The following is a 19,393-nucleotide window of genomic DNA, read 5'->3' as shown; positions in this document are numbered from 1 at the left end:
TACCTACCGTCCGTATCTTTCTAATGAATTCAACGCAAGATTAAAAGGCTCTAATCTTTTTCTATTGATAAAAAGACTCATGAAATGGAAAAGCTCCTCTGCTTTGAAAAGCAAGTCAGTAATTATGGAATTATGAGTAATGATGTTTGAGAGGGGTCTCTTATGGCAGACCTGCTCTTCCCTCCACTGCAAAGAAACAAGTCCATATGCCGCATAATACCCCTTTTTTTATTGGACTCGATGGGAGCATCTATAGAAGTTTTCTTTTTTTTTGTGCGGCTAATTAATCATGCAAAGCTGCTCCGCTGGAGTCCCCGGTGAAAAATGGAAGTCTAATATGGCTCCTTTAAGACACGAGTCGTGCCCGCGTCCGTTTCATTCATACGTGACCGTCGTGTTCCACCCCGCTTCCCGGCGGTTGAACGCGCTCAGCCCGTCGGGCCGCGGCACCGCCGGTGATTCTGCTGTAGCTGCTGTCGATGCCTCCGATCTGAGCGACGTGCCCCTCGTCGCCGTCTTTGACTCACGTCAGTGTTCCTCCTTTGTAGGTATGACAGCTACGGGCGCCTCACCAACGTCACTTACCCAACGGGCCGGGTGAGCAGCTACCGAACAGACGCCGACAGCTCGGTCCGCATCCAGACGGAGGGCTCGAACAAAGAGGATATCACTGTCACCACCAACCTGTCAGCCTCCGGCACCTTCTACACACTCATGCAGGGTGAGTGTCTTTTATTGTTGCTCCTAAGTGGAGCACGTCTTAGCTACGGTCTTAGCTTTTTGTATGCGCGTGTGTGTACATAATATATATGTGTGTATATATATGTATGAATGTATGTATATGAATATGTATATGTATACATAATATATGTGTATGTGTGGATGTATATACATTTGTGTATACATACATATATATGTATGTATACATACATATATATACACATATATATATATATATATATATATATATATATATATACATACACACAAACATATATCTATATATATGTATATATATATATATATATATATATGTATATATATATATATATATATACATATATATATATATATATATACATATATATATATATGTATGTATGTGTATGTTATGAGATTTAACTTTGCTCCAGTAACAAAAAAACACCCCTTTTTCTTTAAGAAACCAAGTTAAAATTTCTAAAGCCCGGATCTGATGCTCTAAATTCTGTTTCTTGTGTCAGATGTTTGTCTGACCTAAAGTTAATAGCTGCCTGTTAAGCAAACCACTGTGCGACCCTCTCTCTCTCAGGGTTATCTAACAATTTGTTTCAGCCTTGCATTCATTTGGACGAGCTCTGCCTCAAAACGACCACGTCATTTCTCCCCGCGTACGCGCTATTTGTTGGCGCGGCGCTGTTTTTATAAAAACATGGTGGGGGGTAGGGGGGGGGACTCCATTTAGCGGCGCATATTGACCCGCTGTCAGAAAGCGTCATTTATAATTCGCGGCACCGGTGGCTGTGCAACACCGAGGCAGGTGGAGGAAGATTTAGCGAGAGGGGCGGAGCCGGAGGGGCGGGGCCTCTGTCCGGCTCCGTCTCACTCACACGGCCGATCGTCGATCACATCGATTACCCGTGGACGGCGGGAAGGGGCAGGAAGCGAACGCGTCCTCCTCACTCAGAACCGGCCGTGTCGGTTTCCCCGGCGTGGGGCCGCCCGCCGCCCGCTCGCCTCCGCCATGTGACCTTGCCGTTGACGTCTGCTGGCGAGGAGCGCGGCGCCAAGAACTCTGCTGCTAATTAATTCACCGGCGTCTGCTTTGTTACGCTTTGTCAGCTCGCGCCTCGGTGATCACCTAATGCATTAATGCGCACTCACCTCCACCCCCCTCACCCCCCGCCCGCCCCCACACCCGGTCACACTGATGTATTTCTCACCTTCTGGGCAACTTTAAGTTTAAAAAGGAAAAGACGAAAAGAAAAAGCCCTCATTGTATTGGAGCAGACCACATTCCGTTCAAACACCAGCGTCATTCACCTTCAGCTGTCAACGTGCTTCCAAAGCCTCCTGTATTTACAGCCTCACCTGGAGGCTTCCTGCTGGAGGCTGAGGGTTCTGCCTCAGAGACCCGCTCTCCCAGGTGTCTGTATGAAGGAGTGAGGTAAAGGCCAGAGAGAGGTCACCCACCATCACCACCACCATCACCACCACCACCACCACCACCACCACCACCAACCTTTTGCTCTTGTCTCATCAGCACAATCGATCCTGCGGTTGCTGTTGATGCGAGACTCCATCTTCGGGCGTTTTGTTTACTGCTGCGCAAAAATAAAGAAAGAGTCGTTTCACCCTGACAGATCGCCCAGCGCCGCACTTCAATTTTCCTTCACGAAATCAAGTCTATTAGAAAGTGTAAAATTTTGATTGAGAATAACTGCAAAGTGGCTGCTTTATTTAGAGTCAGACGGCGGTGATGAGGCTTGAAAATAACACGACAACAAATGTGCACAATATGTCCACGTGTTGACATCAGTCACTGCTGCAGAGCAGGAGAATTGGCTGTCGTCACCAAGGGACTGTATTAGACAGCCCCTGATTTACTGTGCCTGTGTGTGTGTGTGTGTGTGTGTGTGTGTGGGCTTGCGTGTGCACGTGTGCACACTTATGTCCGACTTCTCCGTGGCCATGGGCGAGCTTGCAGCTCTGCCGCAACAGCCGTAAAACCTGGTTTTATTGCCGCTGTGTAACCTCTCGCTATTGATCCTTGTTGTCACACACCCAACATTAACGGAGGGGCTCAGTTAAATACTGCTGCTAAAAGCTTTCTTTCTGCTGAGCGGCCATTCCGGCCCGTTACGCTCGCACCTCCACCGGGGGGGTAAATATTAGATAGAACATCGGCTCCGACGTCCAGACATCCTTCATCGTCAGCTCCGCAGGGATCGGCCTCTTTCTCCACATCGTCTCTTAAAAACTTTTTTGCGCTCGTTCTTTTTTTTTTGCCTCCGTCCCTCAGATCAAGTGCGGAACAGTTACTTCATCGGCCTGGACGGCTCGCTGCGACTGGTGTTGGCCAACGGCATGGAGGTGTCCCTGCACACTGAGCCCCACCTGCTGGCCGGCACCATCATCCCCACCGTCAGCAAGAGGAACGTGACCCTGGCCATCGACAACGGCCTCAACCTGGTGGAGTGGAGGCAGAGGAAGGAGCAGGCCCGCGGCCAGGTCACTGTGTACGGACGAAGGCTGAGGGTAAGCAGCGTCAAAAGACTTTGCTTTAAAGGTCCAGTGTGTAAAACTAGCCTTGATTTATTTTTATATTGATAAAAGCTTAACATACTGCCCATAAATACATTTATAAAAGTGTATACTTGCAGTACGATGAAAGTAATTTAGTAAGTTCTAGTAAGTAAGTTCTCACATTCATATGAATATACATATATACATACATCTTGCGTCGCCATTTTTTAGGGAAGCCCACCTGACTTAAATACCGGGCTGCCTTAAACATTTGACACACTGGACCAATGAAGGACTGGTGTGAAGTATTTAATAGCTTCTAGTGGTAAGAAAGCATATTGCAACCAATCGTATGCAACTGTGATGAGTTTGATCAGACACGTCTGAGCAGATCCTCCTTGGAGGCCACGTGGTGGCTCAGCATGGACGCCCCCTGACAAGTGGGCGCTCTTTATTATGTAACTATAATTGCTTCTTTTCACCGACAAATTCAAACAAAACAGTCGCTTATTTATAGTGTCTTGATGTAACTAAAACCATACATGTACATTCTATTCCATTTTATCCCTTTAAAAAAAAATGTACGCAGCGGGCCTGCAAGCACATATTCAAAAAAAAGCAAACGGGTAAAAGAAATCTGCCAACCTAAAAGCCAGTCCTGGGGATTTGAGGCCTCAGAATGAAGAATTCTCCTCTGAAAGGGTTTGTTAAAGAAAACACTAATGCAAATGTAGCATATGCAATGATTTTTTAAATTCTTTTTTTTACTGGAAGCTTCCTCTGCTCGATTTAATTTGAAAGCCAATCCAACCCTCAGGGACGGGCCCATGTGTTTGCAGTTTCCCTTTTTTTTCTCTCTCTCCACGCGAGGAAATATTCTGTGGGTGGACATAATGCGCAAATGTGCACGTCGATTCAAATGAACTCAAAGCCAATCACGCGCCGCGGCGAGAAATTATACTCTCCTTGAACTGGGAGTCATCACTTTCTTATTCTCTTGTTTTATTGTAATTATGAATCCATTTAGAGACGGGCGGAGGCAAGCAGGGGCCAATCGCGCCCCTGCAACACGCTGATAATTTGCTTGAGCGGAATTGATTGAAATCGAAGAATGAATTTCATAAGCCTCGTGCGCCGCCTGTGACCTTTCAAACGGTGCGGCTCGCTCCTCCCTGACAGACCCTTCGCTCTCCTCACCGGCAGTCTGAGGTCAAGGTTAAAAGAAAAGGCTAAGAGGGAAAATAAAATGATGAAACGCAGCATCACATTCCACGTTGCAACACAATGCGGCCATTAACTCACATGCGCCGAGTCAGTGCACAACAGCTTTTGATTGTTTTTGACTTTATTTATTAATGTTTAATGGGCACCGCATATACCAGTGAACACTTAGTGGTCGATGTGTCAGATTTTTCCCTGGGTGGAACCGTTTCCATCCTTTGTCCCTCTGGTTGTTGGATGTTAATTGCATGTAATGATAGCTATTTCCTTCTTTTTCTCACTCACCTCCCACCCTCCCCTTCCTTTCTGTGCGATGGCCTGATGAGCTAAAAAAAAAAAAAAAAAAACACTCTCATAACAAAAACAAAAACAAAAATGCTGGCAACGCTGGCAAATACGGAAAACGAATGCATTAGCTCAATGTATTATAACACACAGAGAGCCCACGGCACATATTAAAGCTGCTAGGAACTAGTGTTGTGTGCTGCAAATGCAGAACTGTGTGAAAAAACACACAGACGTGACCTGCGGCAGTTGTAAGGACTGGATGCGACAAAATGCGCTTATAATAAATAAAAATAATGGATATAATAAATTATTCACAGTAATTAACAAAACACATTGTGATAGCCATAATACAACACAAAGCATTTACAACATGAACAGATGCTTCCAGAACATTAACATGTTTGCAGTCTTGTCAATGAACTATCCATTAAACTTCAGTCATGACAAGACTAATATATTTACCTTCAAGGAAAGCTGGGCAATTCTTTATTTATTTGTGAATGTTCACCAACACGACATGTGGAAATTTTTCCAGATTTATGAATGAACGGCATTCTCTGTTTTGGCTGCCCTTCCGTCATGTTATGGTGATTTTCTAGCGTTGTGCAATTTTTGCAAGAGCAGTTGTCGTGACGCCTAATCATCACACGTGCCGCAGGCGACTTTTTTGGGTGTTACATGTCATCACATTGGATCACATGTTGTAGTGTAATCAGACAGACATGCCGTCAGAGGCGACCGTCCCATGCGCCGCTGGGTATTTATGTACTCAATGATATACGATTTCCCAGAGGTGTGAAATTGCAAGTGGTTTCTTGGAACTGCTGTGCAGATTTGTGGGTGGATTAGCCGCATTTTTGGAAGCACATGCTACAGTCTTGCCACCAGCACCTGTAACAGCTTGCTTGCAACATCTCTTTATGGCGCCTGAGGTGTGCCGTTAATGTTTGCAAAACAGGCTAATTAATACGAAGTGCTGTGCATACTGATTATTTTAGTATCTTGGGTTTTCGTTTCTTTCTTCTTTTTTTTCAGTCTGTGAATCCCTTCTGAATATTGGAGGAAGATGGCTGAAAAAAATGGCCTCAGATTTTTTTTTTTTTTTGTACATAAATGAAATATGTGGGTGTTAAATTAAAATGCAATAGCAGATGGAAAATGTCCTCAATCTCACTGGAAGGGGAGGCACATCTTAAAATGTGATTGGAGGAATTGCCTAAGGAACTAATTACATTTGTTACTATATCCATGTAGCTACAAGACACTGCCTGTGGCTGCTATGCAATACAGTGTTTACAAAAGCCCACAGTGCAGGGATTTGTATTTATTTAGTGTTCAATCTTATAATGAGAAAATTGCATTTGGTTCTTTGGAAGACTACTCTTGCGACATATAAACTAATCTCTCGAGCTCTACGGCCATTGTCTGGTCAGAACAGCCCCCTTTGTCCTCTTTATTTGTAGAGGAACCTAAAGCGGCTGTTGAATCCATTGAAAGACTAATTGAAAATACTATCTGTTGGTCTAGATGGGTGATTTTCAAATTTCAAAAAATTCAGCTGCCACACACACACTCAGACTCAGTGACACAGGAAGTGGCCAGGTGCTGTCCCTCGGTCGTAAGGCATCTAGAAAGACGAGCTGCCGTCATCAGCTTTTTGGGGAGGGGGGGAACAAAAAAAAACATCCCAATTGATTTGCATGCACGTTGTTTACTGTCGGCTTGGAAAGGCAAATAACAACTTTGGTTAAGTTGTCCTCCTCATTGTCTGGGAGGCGACACCGCTAATGGGGGGGTGCCACTTCGTCTGTCGCTGGCTGTTCATTTAATGGCCCTGTCATGCCTCTGGAAGTGAAAGCTTCTAATGTATGTTACAGACATTGGCCTCAGGGGCGATATAGGAAATGGGAGCAGCCTAATGGCAAGAACAGAGGGGATGAACGGAGCTGGAATCATTGAGCGACCTTGAGAGGCATGTCAAGTGATATTACGTGGGTGGCTGGATGAGTGTGAGGCGGCGTGGTGGGGTTGGAGGGTGGGTGGGTGGCAGGGGGTGGAATACAGAGCGAGGGGATGCATGAGAAAGCAGACTGCGCGGCTCTCGTTTCACGCATCTTTTTATGCCAACGCCAATGACATGGAGGGAGGCGGGGGAGCGAGAGGTTTGTCTCATTCCAGCTTTTGTTTCCCTGCTTTTGTCGACTGTACTGCAGATGCAAGTGGGGGATGGGGCGCATGCGTTGGCTGCATTGTGTTTCGTTGTTGTCGAGGCCATACGGGTCGCCCACCGGTCTCCGTCCGCAGTGACACGCACGACTTTGGCGCGGCCCTTCCCACCCACACATTGCGTTCATGATTTATGTTGCTCAGATGCCGGAGCTGATTTTTTTTTTTTTATCTCCTTCAAAGGCTCCACTCACTACAGGAGGGAAACTCTCCATCAATCTTTGTAAACGCTGAACAAAAACAAACCAGAGTCTGAAAGATACTGAAGACACAATATCTTTCACATGCTAGCACCCAAAAAAGATTAAAGAAAACAAACTTGATACATATAGTAAAATGAATCATTGGAATTGAGTCAAAGCATTATGTTTTTTGAGAACTGGCAAACTGAGGTTGTAATTTGTCGGCTTGGATTGATTCCTCTTGAGCAGGTTTCCATCATAATTGCATCTTGAAATCTTGCCTGTGCAATTCTGTTTTTATTTCCACCCCGGTAAGAGTTTGGCAAAGCAAAAGCTGGCTTGAATCTACAATCTCATGGCAAACAAAACACAATGTCCCTAACCCTAATTTCAGCCTTAACCCTAACCCTAATGCCATGCAAGTCTATGGGGGTCAAAAGTCAACTTTGTCCTAGAGACATGGGGACACTTGCAGGTCCATCAGGAGTCCCCCAGACACACCCACGCCAAATTTGGGGCCTCTAGCGCATGAGGAACTCTAAAACCCTAACCTCATTTTATAGATAAGATTCTTAATTAGTGGTATTCTTTCACGTGGAAGAAAACACTAGAAATGCAGTTAGGTGAGTGTGTTAGTGCCATCTTGACATGTAGGTGGCCATGACATCATCAGCTCATTAAGCAACTAATCCACACAACTTTGGCGAGTCTATGTTAGCATAACACTTGTGTAACCTGGTAACAACACATCTATTCAAATTTACCTTGCAATAATATTCAGAGTGGCATGCTGGTCAAAGTAATATGTAGTAGTTGCAGCTAAAGTGTGCGGTTTGGCCAGAAGTTTTGCAGATCGACTGAAAGCGAAGGAACCACACTCGTAAGCTTGGCTACTTTGGTCAACATCAAATTTGAAATTTTAACTGTTGGTTAATGAGTTTCTGTACCCAGGTAGCACTGACTGATGCAATTTGAAAGACTCGTGCTCTACATCAGAAGATTCATGATCTGTTCTGTGGTCCAGATTTCTCATTATTAATTCTCAATTACGCTGGAAAGGCTCCTACTAATCATTTCTGGGGCTCCCATTGGTTATGTTGCTCATGGATCCGTTGTCTCACTATACAGCAGTCCCCTCAATTAGGTATTGAGGGACAATAATTGGGCCCGGTGTTACTTTAACGGGTGACTGACCTAAGCATGCTCCTCTCAATGTGAGATCGAAAAAGGGAGGTTTCACAATTCCCCCATGACTTGCTTGGTGGCGATGCTTGGAAGGCAGCCAGAAGCTTTGGGAGCCTTACCAAGATTTTTACCGAGCATAATAGCACTTTGGACACAAATAAGAAATTAAAAGAAAAATAAAATGATGGGGGGTTTAATTAAAACCTGAAGACCTTCACAATAAAATAATCCCAAATCTTCCTCCTGGTGTTTAGAGAAAAAGAAGAAGTCTACAACTCGCTACTCCTATTTGGCTTCAGCCCCTGCAGCCTGTTTTACAAAAACTTAATGATTGAGAAATGTGGTGTTCCTTCTTAAAATTTTTGTCAGGGATAGAGGGGCTAACTAAGACATACCTAGCTTTGTAATGACCTGAAAAGTGGCCGTAAGCAGGACATTCTTCAGAGCTTTGTCTCCCTGTTTTGATCAAAGTCACCGGTCACAATGTGCACCAGTGTGTTTTCAAAGACAGTGAAAAGAACCATTTCACACATTGTTCAGGGGGGTACGGAGGAGAGTAATTTATGGGTTTTCGCCTTCTTCAGCAGGTAAATTAAATGAATAAATAAAACACCAGGCCTAGTCATCAGGTAGTTCTTTTCACTCAGATTTGGAAATGAGCCGAAAGATCAGACTAATGTTTCTTGCATGAATAGGCCCACTCCCACCAGGACTTGACTGTGTTTTTTCGCAAACAAAGAAATATGGTAATTCTAACAATTACATCAGTTCAATAGCTCCTGCAGTCCTGAGATACAGCCCCTTTGTTCTAATTAAAAGCTTTGAAAGAAGAATATAAAATAATCACTGTGTGATTAAAGCTTCTCTCATAACTTTCCACCTCAGAAGAGCAGCGTGCCAATTTCTCCCCATCATTAACTTCAGACATTCCTGTTCCCTTTTTCGTGGATCCATTAGAACTATACATTCTTGACACCTTCCTGTTTCCTCTTGTAGGTTCACAACAGAAACCTGCTGTCTCTGGATTTTGATCGAATCACCCGCACCGAAAAGGTTTACGACGACCACAGGAAGTTTACGCTACGGATCCATTACGACCACGCTGGGCGACCCACTCTGTGGGCGCCGAGCAGTCGCCTCAATGGAGTGAACGTCACTTATTCTTCCGGAGGCCACGTGGCAGGTATCCAGAGAGGTACCATGTCTGTGCGCATGGAGTATGACCAGAATGGCAGGATCATCTCACAGATATTTGCCGATGGCAAATCTTGGAGCTACACTTACCTCGAGAAGGTACGAAGAGTTGAAGTTGTGTTACTTCTGGTCTGCAACTCTCCTCACGGCAAATTTTTCACTCAATTTGCAAGGGGATTTTTTTGAGCGCGGGCAAAAGTGGCTGCGCTGCACTAGCAGACGCATCGGGAGAAATATAATTAAAACCTGCCCTGTGCACCGCAGATGCTATACTCTGTTAGATGTCCTGACAGTAGAGCTCAACCTGAAACAGCTCTAATGAGAACAACAGAGTGAATTGTCACTTTCTGCCCACTAATTGAAGGCAAAGTCGTTCATACAGAGGTGCAAAGCTGCAGCTCTCTGGCCCAGATATGTAATATGAAAATAGCAGCCAGTCACCTTGTTAATGGCCTATTGTCAGTCTTTCGACAACTCTTAGCTACCTAAAGTTTGTTGTGACTGCCTCAGAACTTATTTTCAGAAGTGCTTGTGCAGTAAGGGCAGGGAGGAAAAGTTATTGTTGTGTATTCAATCTTCACATAGGTATTGATGTTTGGAAATTCTTTATTCGGATTAGCCCCTTGAGATGCATCATCTTGTTTTCAAGGGGGGGTCCATTGATGTACGTCAGCAGTATGCTGACAGGTCTTAACGGTACGTTCCACCTTGCGCCCTCTCTCGTTCCAGTCCATGGTACTGCTGCTGTCCAGCCAGAGGCAGTACATCTTTGAGTTCGACAAGAACGACCGCCTCTCCTCGGTGACCATGCCCAACGTGGCCCGGCAGACCCTGGAGACGGCCCGCTCCATCGGCTACTACCGCAACACCTACCGGCCGCCCGAGGGCAACGCCTCGGTGCTGCAGGACTACAGCGAGGACGGCCAGTTGCTGCAGACCACGTATCTGGGCACGGGCCGCCGGGTCATCTACAAGTACGGCAAGATCGGCAAGCTGCTGGAGGTCCTCTACGACACCACGCGCGTGGGCTTCGCCTACGACGAGGTCGCCGGCATGCTGAAGACGGTCAACCTGCAGAGCGAGGGCTTCACCTGCACCATCCGCTACCGGCAGATCGGCCCGCTCATCGACCGGCAGATTTTCCGCTTCAGCGAGGACGGCATGGTCAACGCCAGGTTCGACTACGTGTACGACAACAGCTTCCGCGTCACCAGCATGCAGGCGGTGATCAACGAGACGCCGCTGCCCATCGACCTGTACCGCTACGACGACGTGTCGGGCAAGACGGAGCAGTTTGGCAAATTCGGCGTCATCTACTACGACATCAACCAGATCATCACCACGGCGGTGATGACCCACACCAAGCACTTTGACGCCTACGGCCGGGTGAAGGAGGTCCAGTACGAGATCTTCCGCTCGCTCATGTACTGGATGATGGTGCAGTACGACAACATGGGCCGGGTGGTAGCCAAGGAGCTCAAGGTGGGGGCCTACGCCAACACCACCCGCTACACCTACGAGTACGATGCCGACGGCCAGCTGCAGGTGGTCTCGGTCAACGACAAGCCGCTGTGGCGCTACAGCTACGACCTCAACGGCAACCTGCACCTCCTCAGCCCGGGGAACAGCGCCCGGCTGACACCCCTGCGCTACGACATCAGGGACCGCATCACCCGCTTGGGCGACGTGCAGTACCGCATGGACGAGGACGGGTTCCTCAAGCAGCGGGGGAACGACTACTTTGACTACAACTCGGCGGGCCTGCTCGTGAAGGTGTACAACAGAGTCACCGGCTGGAGCATCGAGTACCGATACGACGGCTTGGGCAGGAGGGTCTCCAGCCGCAACAGTGTCGGCCACCACCTGCAGTTCTTCTACGCCGACCTGTCCAGCCCGACTCGGGTCACCCACATGTACAACCACTCCAGCTCGGAGATCACGTCACTCTACTACGACCTGCAGGGCCACCTGTTCGCCATGGAGCTGAGCAGCGGCGACGAGTTCTACGTGGCCTGCGACAACATCGGCACGCCGCTGGCCGTGTACAGCGGCTCGGGACTCATGATCAAGCAGGTGCTGCACACCGCCTTCGGGGAGGTCTACCTTGACACCAACCCCAGCCTGCAGCTGATCATCGGCTACCAGGGGGGCCTGTACGAGCCCCTGAGCAGACTGGTGCACATGGGCCGACGGGACTACGACGTGCTGGCCGGCCGCTGGACGACGCCCAACCACGACGTCTGGAAGCGACTCAACAGCAACCACATCGTGCCCTTCAACCTGTACATGTTCAAGAACAACAACCCCCTCAGCAACAACGAGGAGATAAAGTGCTACATGACAGGTGAGTTGTGCCAAGTACGCTACACGATCTGTCTTTGCTTTTTGTTGCAGATTGAAAAAAGCTGGACATACAGCTCTAACATAGAAGTGTTTTTTTCAGAATTCAGCGTCTGAGCTTTAGTGACATCTATTAGTACCATAGTGCGGATACAACAAAATAAATACCATTTCATTAATGTTGACTAGCAAGTGTCCACAATGCCAGCGCTCCGGTTCAATAGGAAGCACTCAGTGCTGTTTCCATGTCCGCCCTGGTCATTTCTTTTTTTTCTTTTTTTCCAACAAGAAGTCGCAAATGGAAGAACAGATGCTGCCAAAATTAAATTGAAAAGCAAAGGAAGGCTTTCAAGGGCTTACGCACTAAGACTGCACGTGTGTGTGTGTGTGTGTGTGTGTGTGTGTGTGTGTGTGTGTGTGTGTGTGTGTGTGTGTGCGTGTGTGTGTGTGTGTGTGTGTGTGTGTGTGTGAGCCCACTGGGTATCTTTTTGAAAGTGCTCAAAGGGAACAACGCTGCTCCCCCTCTGCAGCTGGACGCCGGGGTCCCTTCCCAGAAATATCACATAGATTTTGTGAATGCTTTGTGGCGGGGTCGAGGTAAATGGCGCTGAAAGCGCCCCAGTGGAGGAGGACAAACACAATGGAGCCACAGAAACCTTAGCCAGACCGGCCTGTATCAGCCTCTCTGGCAGGAAGAAGTGCCATATCTGATGAATAAACTCCGACCCTGTTGCTTCCACACGCTGCCTTCGCCAGATCTCCCTCGCAAATCATGGAGTGAGATGCTGACACGGCGTGTCGGCCTTATATTTACTCCATGAAACACATGTTGTGTATGAATTGAATTCTCGCCCTAATCCTTATTTACAATGGAGTGAAAAAATATTCCCATTTTGTGGAGGCTAAGCCTCTCTGGCTTTTGTTCCCAAAGCCATTTAGCCGGCTGCTGGGGAGAACAGTTTTCAGCTTCACGGTCCACCGTGAGGGGCCGACTGTCACTTGAATGCAAAGCAGACTCTTAGATATAGTGTAGTGGCTCTGCCTTGATTGTGATTGATGGCTCTGACATTTCCCTTCCTTTCACTGAATTACCCGGGTCCTTTCATTGTCCTTAAACAAATCCCTTCTTCTCTTTTTTCCTAAAAAAAAAAAAAAGAGCTTTGTCAGGTGCCACAAAGTTCCCCCCACCCAAAGTGTCAATGCGCTGATTGAATTATGCATATCACGCTGAAAGAGGCAGGACACAAATGGCTGAGATGGAACAGCCTTTGCTTACAGTCAAGTCTGCCGCCTTCTCTGTGATATTCATAATTAATGACAGCTTATCACAGGGGGATGGTGGCAGGCCCTATAACCACCATAAGACGAATCGCATTATCATGATTTCATGGATCTGAATCCCAAATATGCACTTTTCCCTTCTTTTTTTTTTTCTTCTTTTTTTCCTTACCCCCCCCCCCCCCCCAGCATCTCATTAGCAGAAATATATTACGGAGGAACCCGCTGAGTCTCGAGAAATACCCAGCCTTGACATCTCGGCTCCTTTGAAATGACACGAGATTACAGCGTATAATTATCTCCGCTGCAGACGCTCTCACGTGTCGCCGGGGAGATCTGGGACCCAGCTGTGTGCCATTAGTGTGGCACCTGCAGGGGCGGACCTAAATCGTTGACACCATCCAGTGGAGTGTTTACTATAGCCTGTCCACTTTCGCAAACTAATCAAGCGGCTCTCTACGCGGCAGAGAGAGAGGAGGAAGGCACTTAACCGAAGAATGTCGACTGTTAAAAGGAGAACAGGAGAATGCCTGTTTTGTGTTTGTGTGTGTGTGTTTTTCTTTTTCTTTTTTATGGAGATAACTGCACGCTGCTTCTGAGCCATTGTCTCAGATGTCTCGTTCAGACTGCCAGCCAAAATCCAATTTATAGCCCATCCAGATTGAAATCAGATGGCTCTTTTGTAATCTGAACAGTCACAAATCACATGAAATCTGATTTTTGCAAAACGGATTGAAACCACCTTCGGGAGGTCGTTTTAAATGGCATTTGGACAGATGTTTCTCAATCTGAACGGCACACCAATGGGTTTTGATTGTCCGTGACGTCAATCTACGCAAGAGCCAATGCGCCAGAGGGCGACATTCCAGGTGCGGAGCTGTAACGTAATGGAGCGGACAGAAGAAATAGAAAACAGCAGTCCGTGGACAGAGGAGGAAACTCATTGGCTCATCAGTCTGTGGGGAGATACTGTAGCTCCATTCAAGCCAGGCTCCAGGGCATGTATGACGTCACACACTACACTTGCTGGACGACGTCTCCTCTCCAGCGTCGTTGCTACAGCAACCTATCAGATGGGTCAATAATGTGGACCAGTCTGAACAGAGCCAAATCCTATTTGGACACTTGCTAAAAACAGTGGTAAACGGTCAATGGACTGCACTTATATAGCGCTTTCAGTGTGGACAGTCAGCCCTATAATCAGATTTGAGAAGGAATCTGATTGGACTCGCCTGCAGTCTGAACGCAGCCAAAATGCCTCATCTCTTTCTCGGCAGATGTGAACAGCTGGCTGGTGACCTTCGGCTTCCAGCTCTACAACGTCATCCCCGGTTACCGCAAACCCAACACGGAAGCCATGGAGCCGTCCTACGAGCTGGTCAGCACCCAGATCAAGACGCAGGAGTGGGACAGCACCAAGGTACGACTCGCCCACCCCACAGTTTCACCTTGGCCTTTGTCCCTCCTCCTCCCCCTTCTCCACCGCCACCTCCTCCCTTGCATCATTACGGGCTCGACAAACTCCCGGCGGAGCCAGAACACGACCCCAGTCTGGTCCCTTGTCCCCCCGTCTGATGGAACAGGGGTCAGTCCTAAACAGGTCTTGTAATTGTCGCGCCATTAGGGAAATTCACTCTCCATTCCCTCCACCACCGGCCATTGATTTCGTCTCAACCCGACACCGTCAGCCACAGCCTGAGAGGGAGTAGACATGCTCTGATTCCCACATTTATCAAGCCTTTTAAGACCCCCCCACCCATTCCAACCTGTCTGAATTATTGAACAGGTCCCCTGTTGTCTTGGGTTTGGTTGCCGCCACGGCGCTGAGTGCCACCCGTCAGGAGGCCAGATCCATGTTGAGTGACACTCTGGTGCTACCTCAACACTGCGGTTGTTTGTCGCCATGAAATATTTGTGAGTCTAAAAGCAAAGGGGGATGATCCAATGTAGAGTTGTTCTAAAAAATCTGAGCACACGTGAGCAGCCGGCCAGCCACAAGAGACAACAGCAGCAGTGGGTATTTAAATCTCAAGCATGAAGAATATAATAATAAAAAAAGTCATAAAATTGTCCAGTCTTTTAATACCATTAAAACACCCTCTGCAAGCATTTTAATCTCTCCAGCTCTTTAGTTTGTCCTTCCTGTGTTCTTGCGGCAGGATTATGGTCCGATGTCGCCTGTGTTTTTATGTAACTTCTGAACGGATCCATTGAAGAAAATCCGGGAAGTTGCGGAGAGGCCAGACTCACGCGGCGAGACGCAGACATTTATTTTTGGTTTTCACTGAATGCTCAGGTGTCAACGAGGCGGTGACACAGAAATAGAAAACACATTTTTTTCTGATTAATTCACAAGAGTGACACTCTCGGGTACAAGCATGCACGCACCTGCTCACTCACCCTGCACGACGGCACCACCTGGCTGGATGCGATGTAAATCACAAAAAAAGGATATCATGACAGAAAAGAAAAACAAAAAACTGCAGCTCTTTCTACAGACATGACATGAATAGAATGGAAAAGAGAGCGAGAGCAGGGGAGAGGGGGGTGATGCAACATGGTCACAATGTTTTTAGTCTGATCGCATAGCCTGCGCACCCTGAGCCATCTGCTTTAATGGCTGACTTCAGTCAATGTCCTCAAAACAGCAAGAAGCACAAAAAGAGAGGGAAGAGGACAGAACGTGCTTAATGCAGGCTCTCTCTCTCTATTTCTCTCTGCAGATCCTGCTGCTCATTTTTTTAAATCACATCCTTGCAAAGAACTTCTCTTCTCCAGATTTAAGACCATTCAAGACCTTTACATAGCAGGCGCACGGTGCCAACATACTAATACACTAAAATACTAATGCTGATCAGTAAAGTGAAGATCAGTCTGAGTGAATATTAATTTTTAACTATTGTTTTTTTTCCAAATTTGCCTATGCTTACACACACACACACACACACACACACACACACACACACATATGTACATACATATACATATATACACATACAACATGTATTGACGATGACTAGGATTATCTATGGTCTGTCTCCTCAGATTAGACACTTACATCCAGAGCGTCAAACTGCCCCACGACATCCTGAAATACATCCAGAACATCCTGTAATTATTGCCTATTTGGGTTACTGTCTTTGTGTTGCAGATAAAAAAAAAGAAAAAAATCAAAGCATCAACAGAATTAATTATAGCACCAAATTGGCAAAGAAAATGAAATGCGTCCCAAGCTATGCTGTTGTTCTTGAGGTCAGACGCTCGCACGCGCAAACTCGTAAGAGCAGCATATCTTTGCACGTCCTCGGCCGGCGTGGACAGCTCTGGAGCCCTGCAGCTGACTCATGCGTGTTCCTCATGCCTGAGCTCACCCAGCGCACCTCCCACCGAGGAGAATCTGCAGAGAAGATCTCTAACCGAGTCCTAAAGTCCCCTCAGACTCACCATCCAAGTTAAAAAAAAAAAAAGAATTGATAGTGTTTGATGGTGCGCCTTTAAAGATGAAAAGACATAAATCAGCAGACATGCAGCCTCAGTCTTTTTATATATGCGTCTTTTTTATGCCAGAAGAAAAATCATGTATCCTCATGCAAGTGCAGCATCATTTGAGGCCCAGATAACGAGGTTGCCCACATGTTCTGTATCAGTTTCTTGAAAGCGCTCTTGATGGTGTGAGTGTCATGTCTGGCTTAGGGAGATGTGGGCTCAGTCAACTAATCGGGTCTTTGAAAGCAAAAAATTTTCATCAGCATAGCCAACCATTAAATTATATAATTATGAAAAAAGAAAAAACCCTCCCATGACACTAAGTAACATTGCGAGAAATTATGTAACCGGGGCTTAAAATAGATAAGTTAGCCTGGATTTCGAACTTCTTTTGTGGGAGCTTTTTCTTTGAGCTAATCTCTGGGGGATATACTGTAAATCTGATGTAGGGAAATATTGAGATAATTAGACTCCTCTGTATGTCAAGATGAACCGTTCCGAGCTGGAATCCTGCCTTGAAACGGTGCTCCGTGTCAGTAGATGCCACGCCGATGTTCGCTGCAGAAGCTCGCCATACCCGACTAATTAAAGGTGTAGCTCTTTGAAGAGTAAATATAGTTTTTAAAGGGATGGTTCAGCCAAACTTCAGAATTTCACAACCGTGTCTGTCAATGAAGGGTCTGAAGAGCTGGGCTCTGTAATCCAGTTAACTTCTGGAGTTTTATTAGAGTTGGAAAGGACTTCACTTTTCAGTTGGCAATCTTTGCTGGCCATGAACTCCAGGGTTTAAGGGAAATAATTCTGCACACTAATTAATGTATGGTGTCATCCAGGTTTCCAATTTGTGCCCAAAATAACAACGCCAACCCTTGTCTTCTCCAAATTAGCCACTGTGGCCTCCCAGCCAGGAGTTTGTGTGAGCAAGATGAGTGCGAACGCGGCGCAGCTGTCAGTGTTTACACGCTCCCAGACGCTGCCGTGTGGAGACAGAGAGAGAGAATTTGGAAATGCAACAGTACATAGGAAAATAAGAAAGTGATGGAGGATTTCTCTCTCAGCTCCTCTTTAGGAGGCTGCACGAAAGCATCTTGACTGATTTAGGACTTGGACTTGATTCACAGGCGCGGCACCGCTGCTGCCCACCGGATGATGGGTCAAATGCAGAGGACAAATTTCACACCTTCGAGATGCGACAAGCACTGGGACTTCTTCTTCTTTGCCACCAATTGGAAAACACGACACGAGCACAGCGGAGACAAGTTGTGTTGTTGTACGTTTGGACTCCACGTCTGTAAACGACCATCGGGCCCAGAGTTCTTTTATCCATCCCAAACCCAGAAGTGTCGCCCGAGGCTGAATGGGCTGGAGGGCCGAGAGTGTGAAAAACACAGGAGCCGTTGTTGTTACGATTCTGTTGTGAACTGCACCTTTATAAGCCAAGCGTCTGGCCGGGCTGGTGGCTGATTGCGGCCGACGCTCCGTGAGTGATGCCACACTGGCAGCCGGTCCCGGGAGGCCGTTCCAGGAAGTGGAGGAAGGCCCCCCTCCCTCTCCCCCCAACCTCTTCCCTCCCCCGTAATAATCTGCTCCCCCCCTCGGGACAGATGACCAGGTCACACTCTTGCCACGGTAAACAAACACGGAGTGGCATGGTGTGAAGTGCCCCCACCCCACCACCTCCCTCCAGGCCATTTATCCTCGGGGGGCTTTGATGGTGCAGCTGCCCCCAACCCCCCCCCCCCCCCGCCTTCCCCTTCGTTTCCTCTTCATCCTCGATGTGATGCCTCGCCGTTATCAAAGAGCAGCCTCACGTGCTGGTCACTGCCGCCTCTCTGCTGTCCTCCCCCCAGCCTGAAGCTGTAAACACCCACCACCACCACCACTACACACACCACACACCACCACCCCCCTTTCCAATCCAGCAGCGGCAGAGAGAGACGGAATTAGAAGCTGTCAGGAGAAGTTTGGATGTGATGCCGGCGGCCTCTTATCTCTGGCGATGGCAAGAAGGCCGCGGCTTCCGACTGCCTTTTGTTGCTGCTGCTGCTGCTACTGCTGCTGCTGCTCCGGCGCATTCAGGCAAAAAAAAAAAAAAGAAAAACAGCAGCCCGCCTGCTTGCTTGCCTGGCTGGCTGGCTAGCTGGCTGGCTGCTCGCTGGCCAGCGCCCACTTCATATCACTCTCCTCGTTTCAACGTCCGCGCTCCTTCCCGGGGAAGTATTACTTGTCAGAAGGTATTAGGACAAAGTAGTCATTTCTGGTATCTATACAAAGCCTCCATCCCTGGAGGACGCGCGGCACCAAATTATTCCCGCTTCGTATTTGGCACAGCGTGGCTGTCAGAAGACAGTAGTTTCACCCTTTTTCAAAATATCAGGCCTGTCACAAGTAATCAGAAACATTTTGGTTTCTTCGCCGATAAACACCTCTGGCCCCTCGACTACCTGCGATACGCCCGCAGCTCTTTCAAAGAGACGCCGTTAAGCCTTTGATAATGGATGTTAAAGCCTCTGCATCATTATTTTTAGCCTTAATGTTGCATTGTAAAGGTGTTTAATCTTCCTTGGATCTCAGATCAGTGTTTCCACCAACCTCCCTTTTTGTTCCTTGTTAGATTTTTAGATTCTACACCATTTCATTTATTGGGTAGCAGCATCAGCTGACAACTGACACTCAGAAAAACGGATCTTTGTAGAACTTCAACAGTGAGTCTTGTATTAACGAGATTTGACCCCCCATGCGCTAAAAGCTCCCCAGACTTGTGTTGT

General features: G+C 47.3%; 1 protein-coding gene across 9 annotated transcripts in view; it reads left to right on the top strand.

Annotated features, from left to right (window-relative positions):
• The window catches only part of tenm4 (teneurin transmembrane protein 4), a 160,971-nt gene that overhangs the window by 139,073 nt on the left and 2,505 nt on the right, over positions 1-19,393 (top strand). For all 9 annotated transcript variants that reach the window (XM_076036757.1, XM_076036758.1, XM_076036756.1 and 6 more), the window contains 5 exons: positions 549-721; positions 3,002-3,237; positions 9,324-9,620; positions 10,251-11,865; positions 14,417-14,559. In XM_076036757.1, the coding sequence (XP_075892872.1) occupies positions 549-721; positions 3,002-3,237; positions 9,324-9,620; positions 10,251-11,865; positions 14,417-14,559 (2,464 nt within the window). The remainder of the gene's footprint in view (positions 1-548; positions 722-3,001; positions 3,238-9,323; positions 9,621-10,250; positions 11,866-14,416; positions 14,560-19,393) is intronic.

Source organism: Nelusetta ayraudi, unplaced genomic scaffold (genome assembly GCF_046127955.1).
Source record: "Nelusetta ayraudi isolate G7.1 ecotype Tasmania unplaced genomic scaffold, CSIRO-AGI_Nayr_v1 ptg000048l, whole genome shotgun sequence".
Classification (NCBI taxonomy): Eukaryota; Metazoa; Chordata; class Actinopteri; order Tetraodontiformes; family Monacanthidae; genus Nelusetta; species Nelusetta ayraudi.
This window is presented reverse-complemented; position numbering and strand designations above follow the sequence as displayed.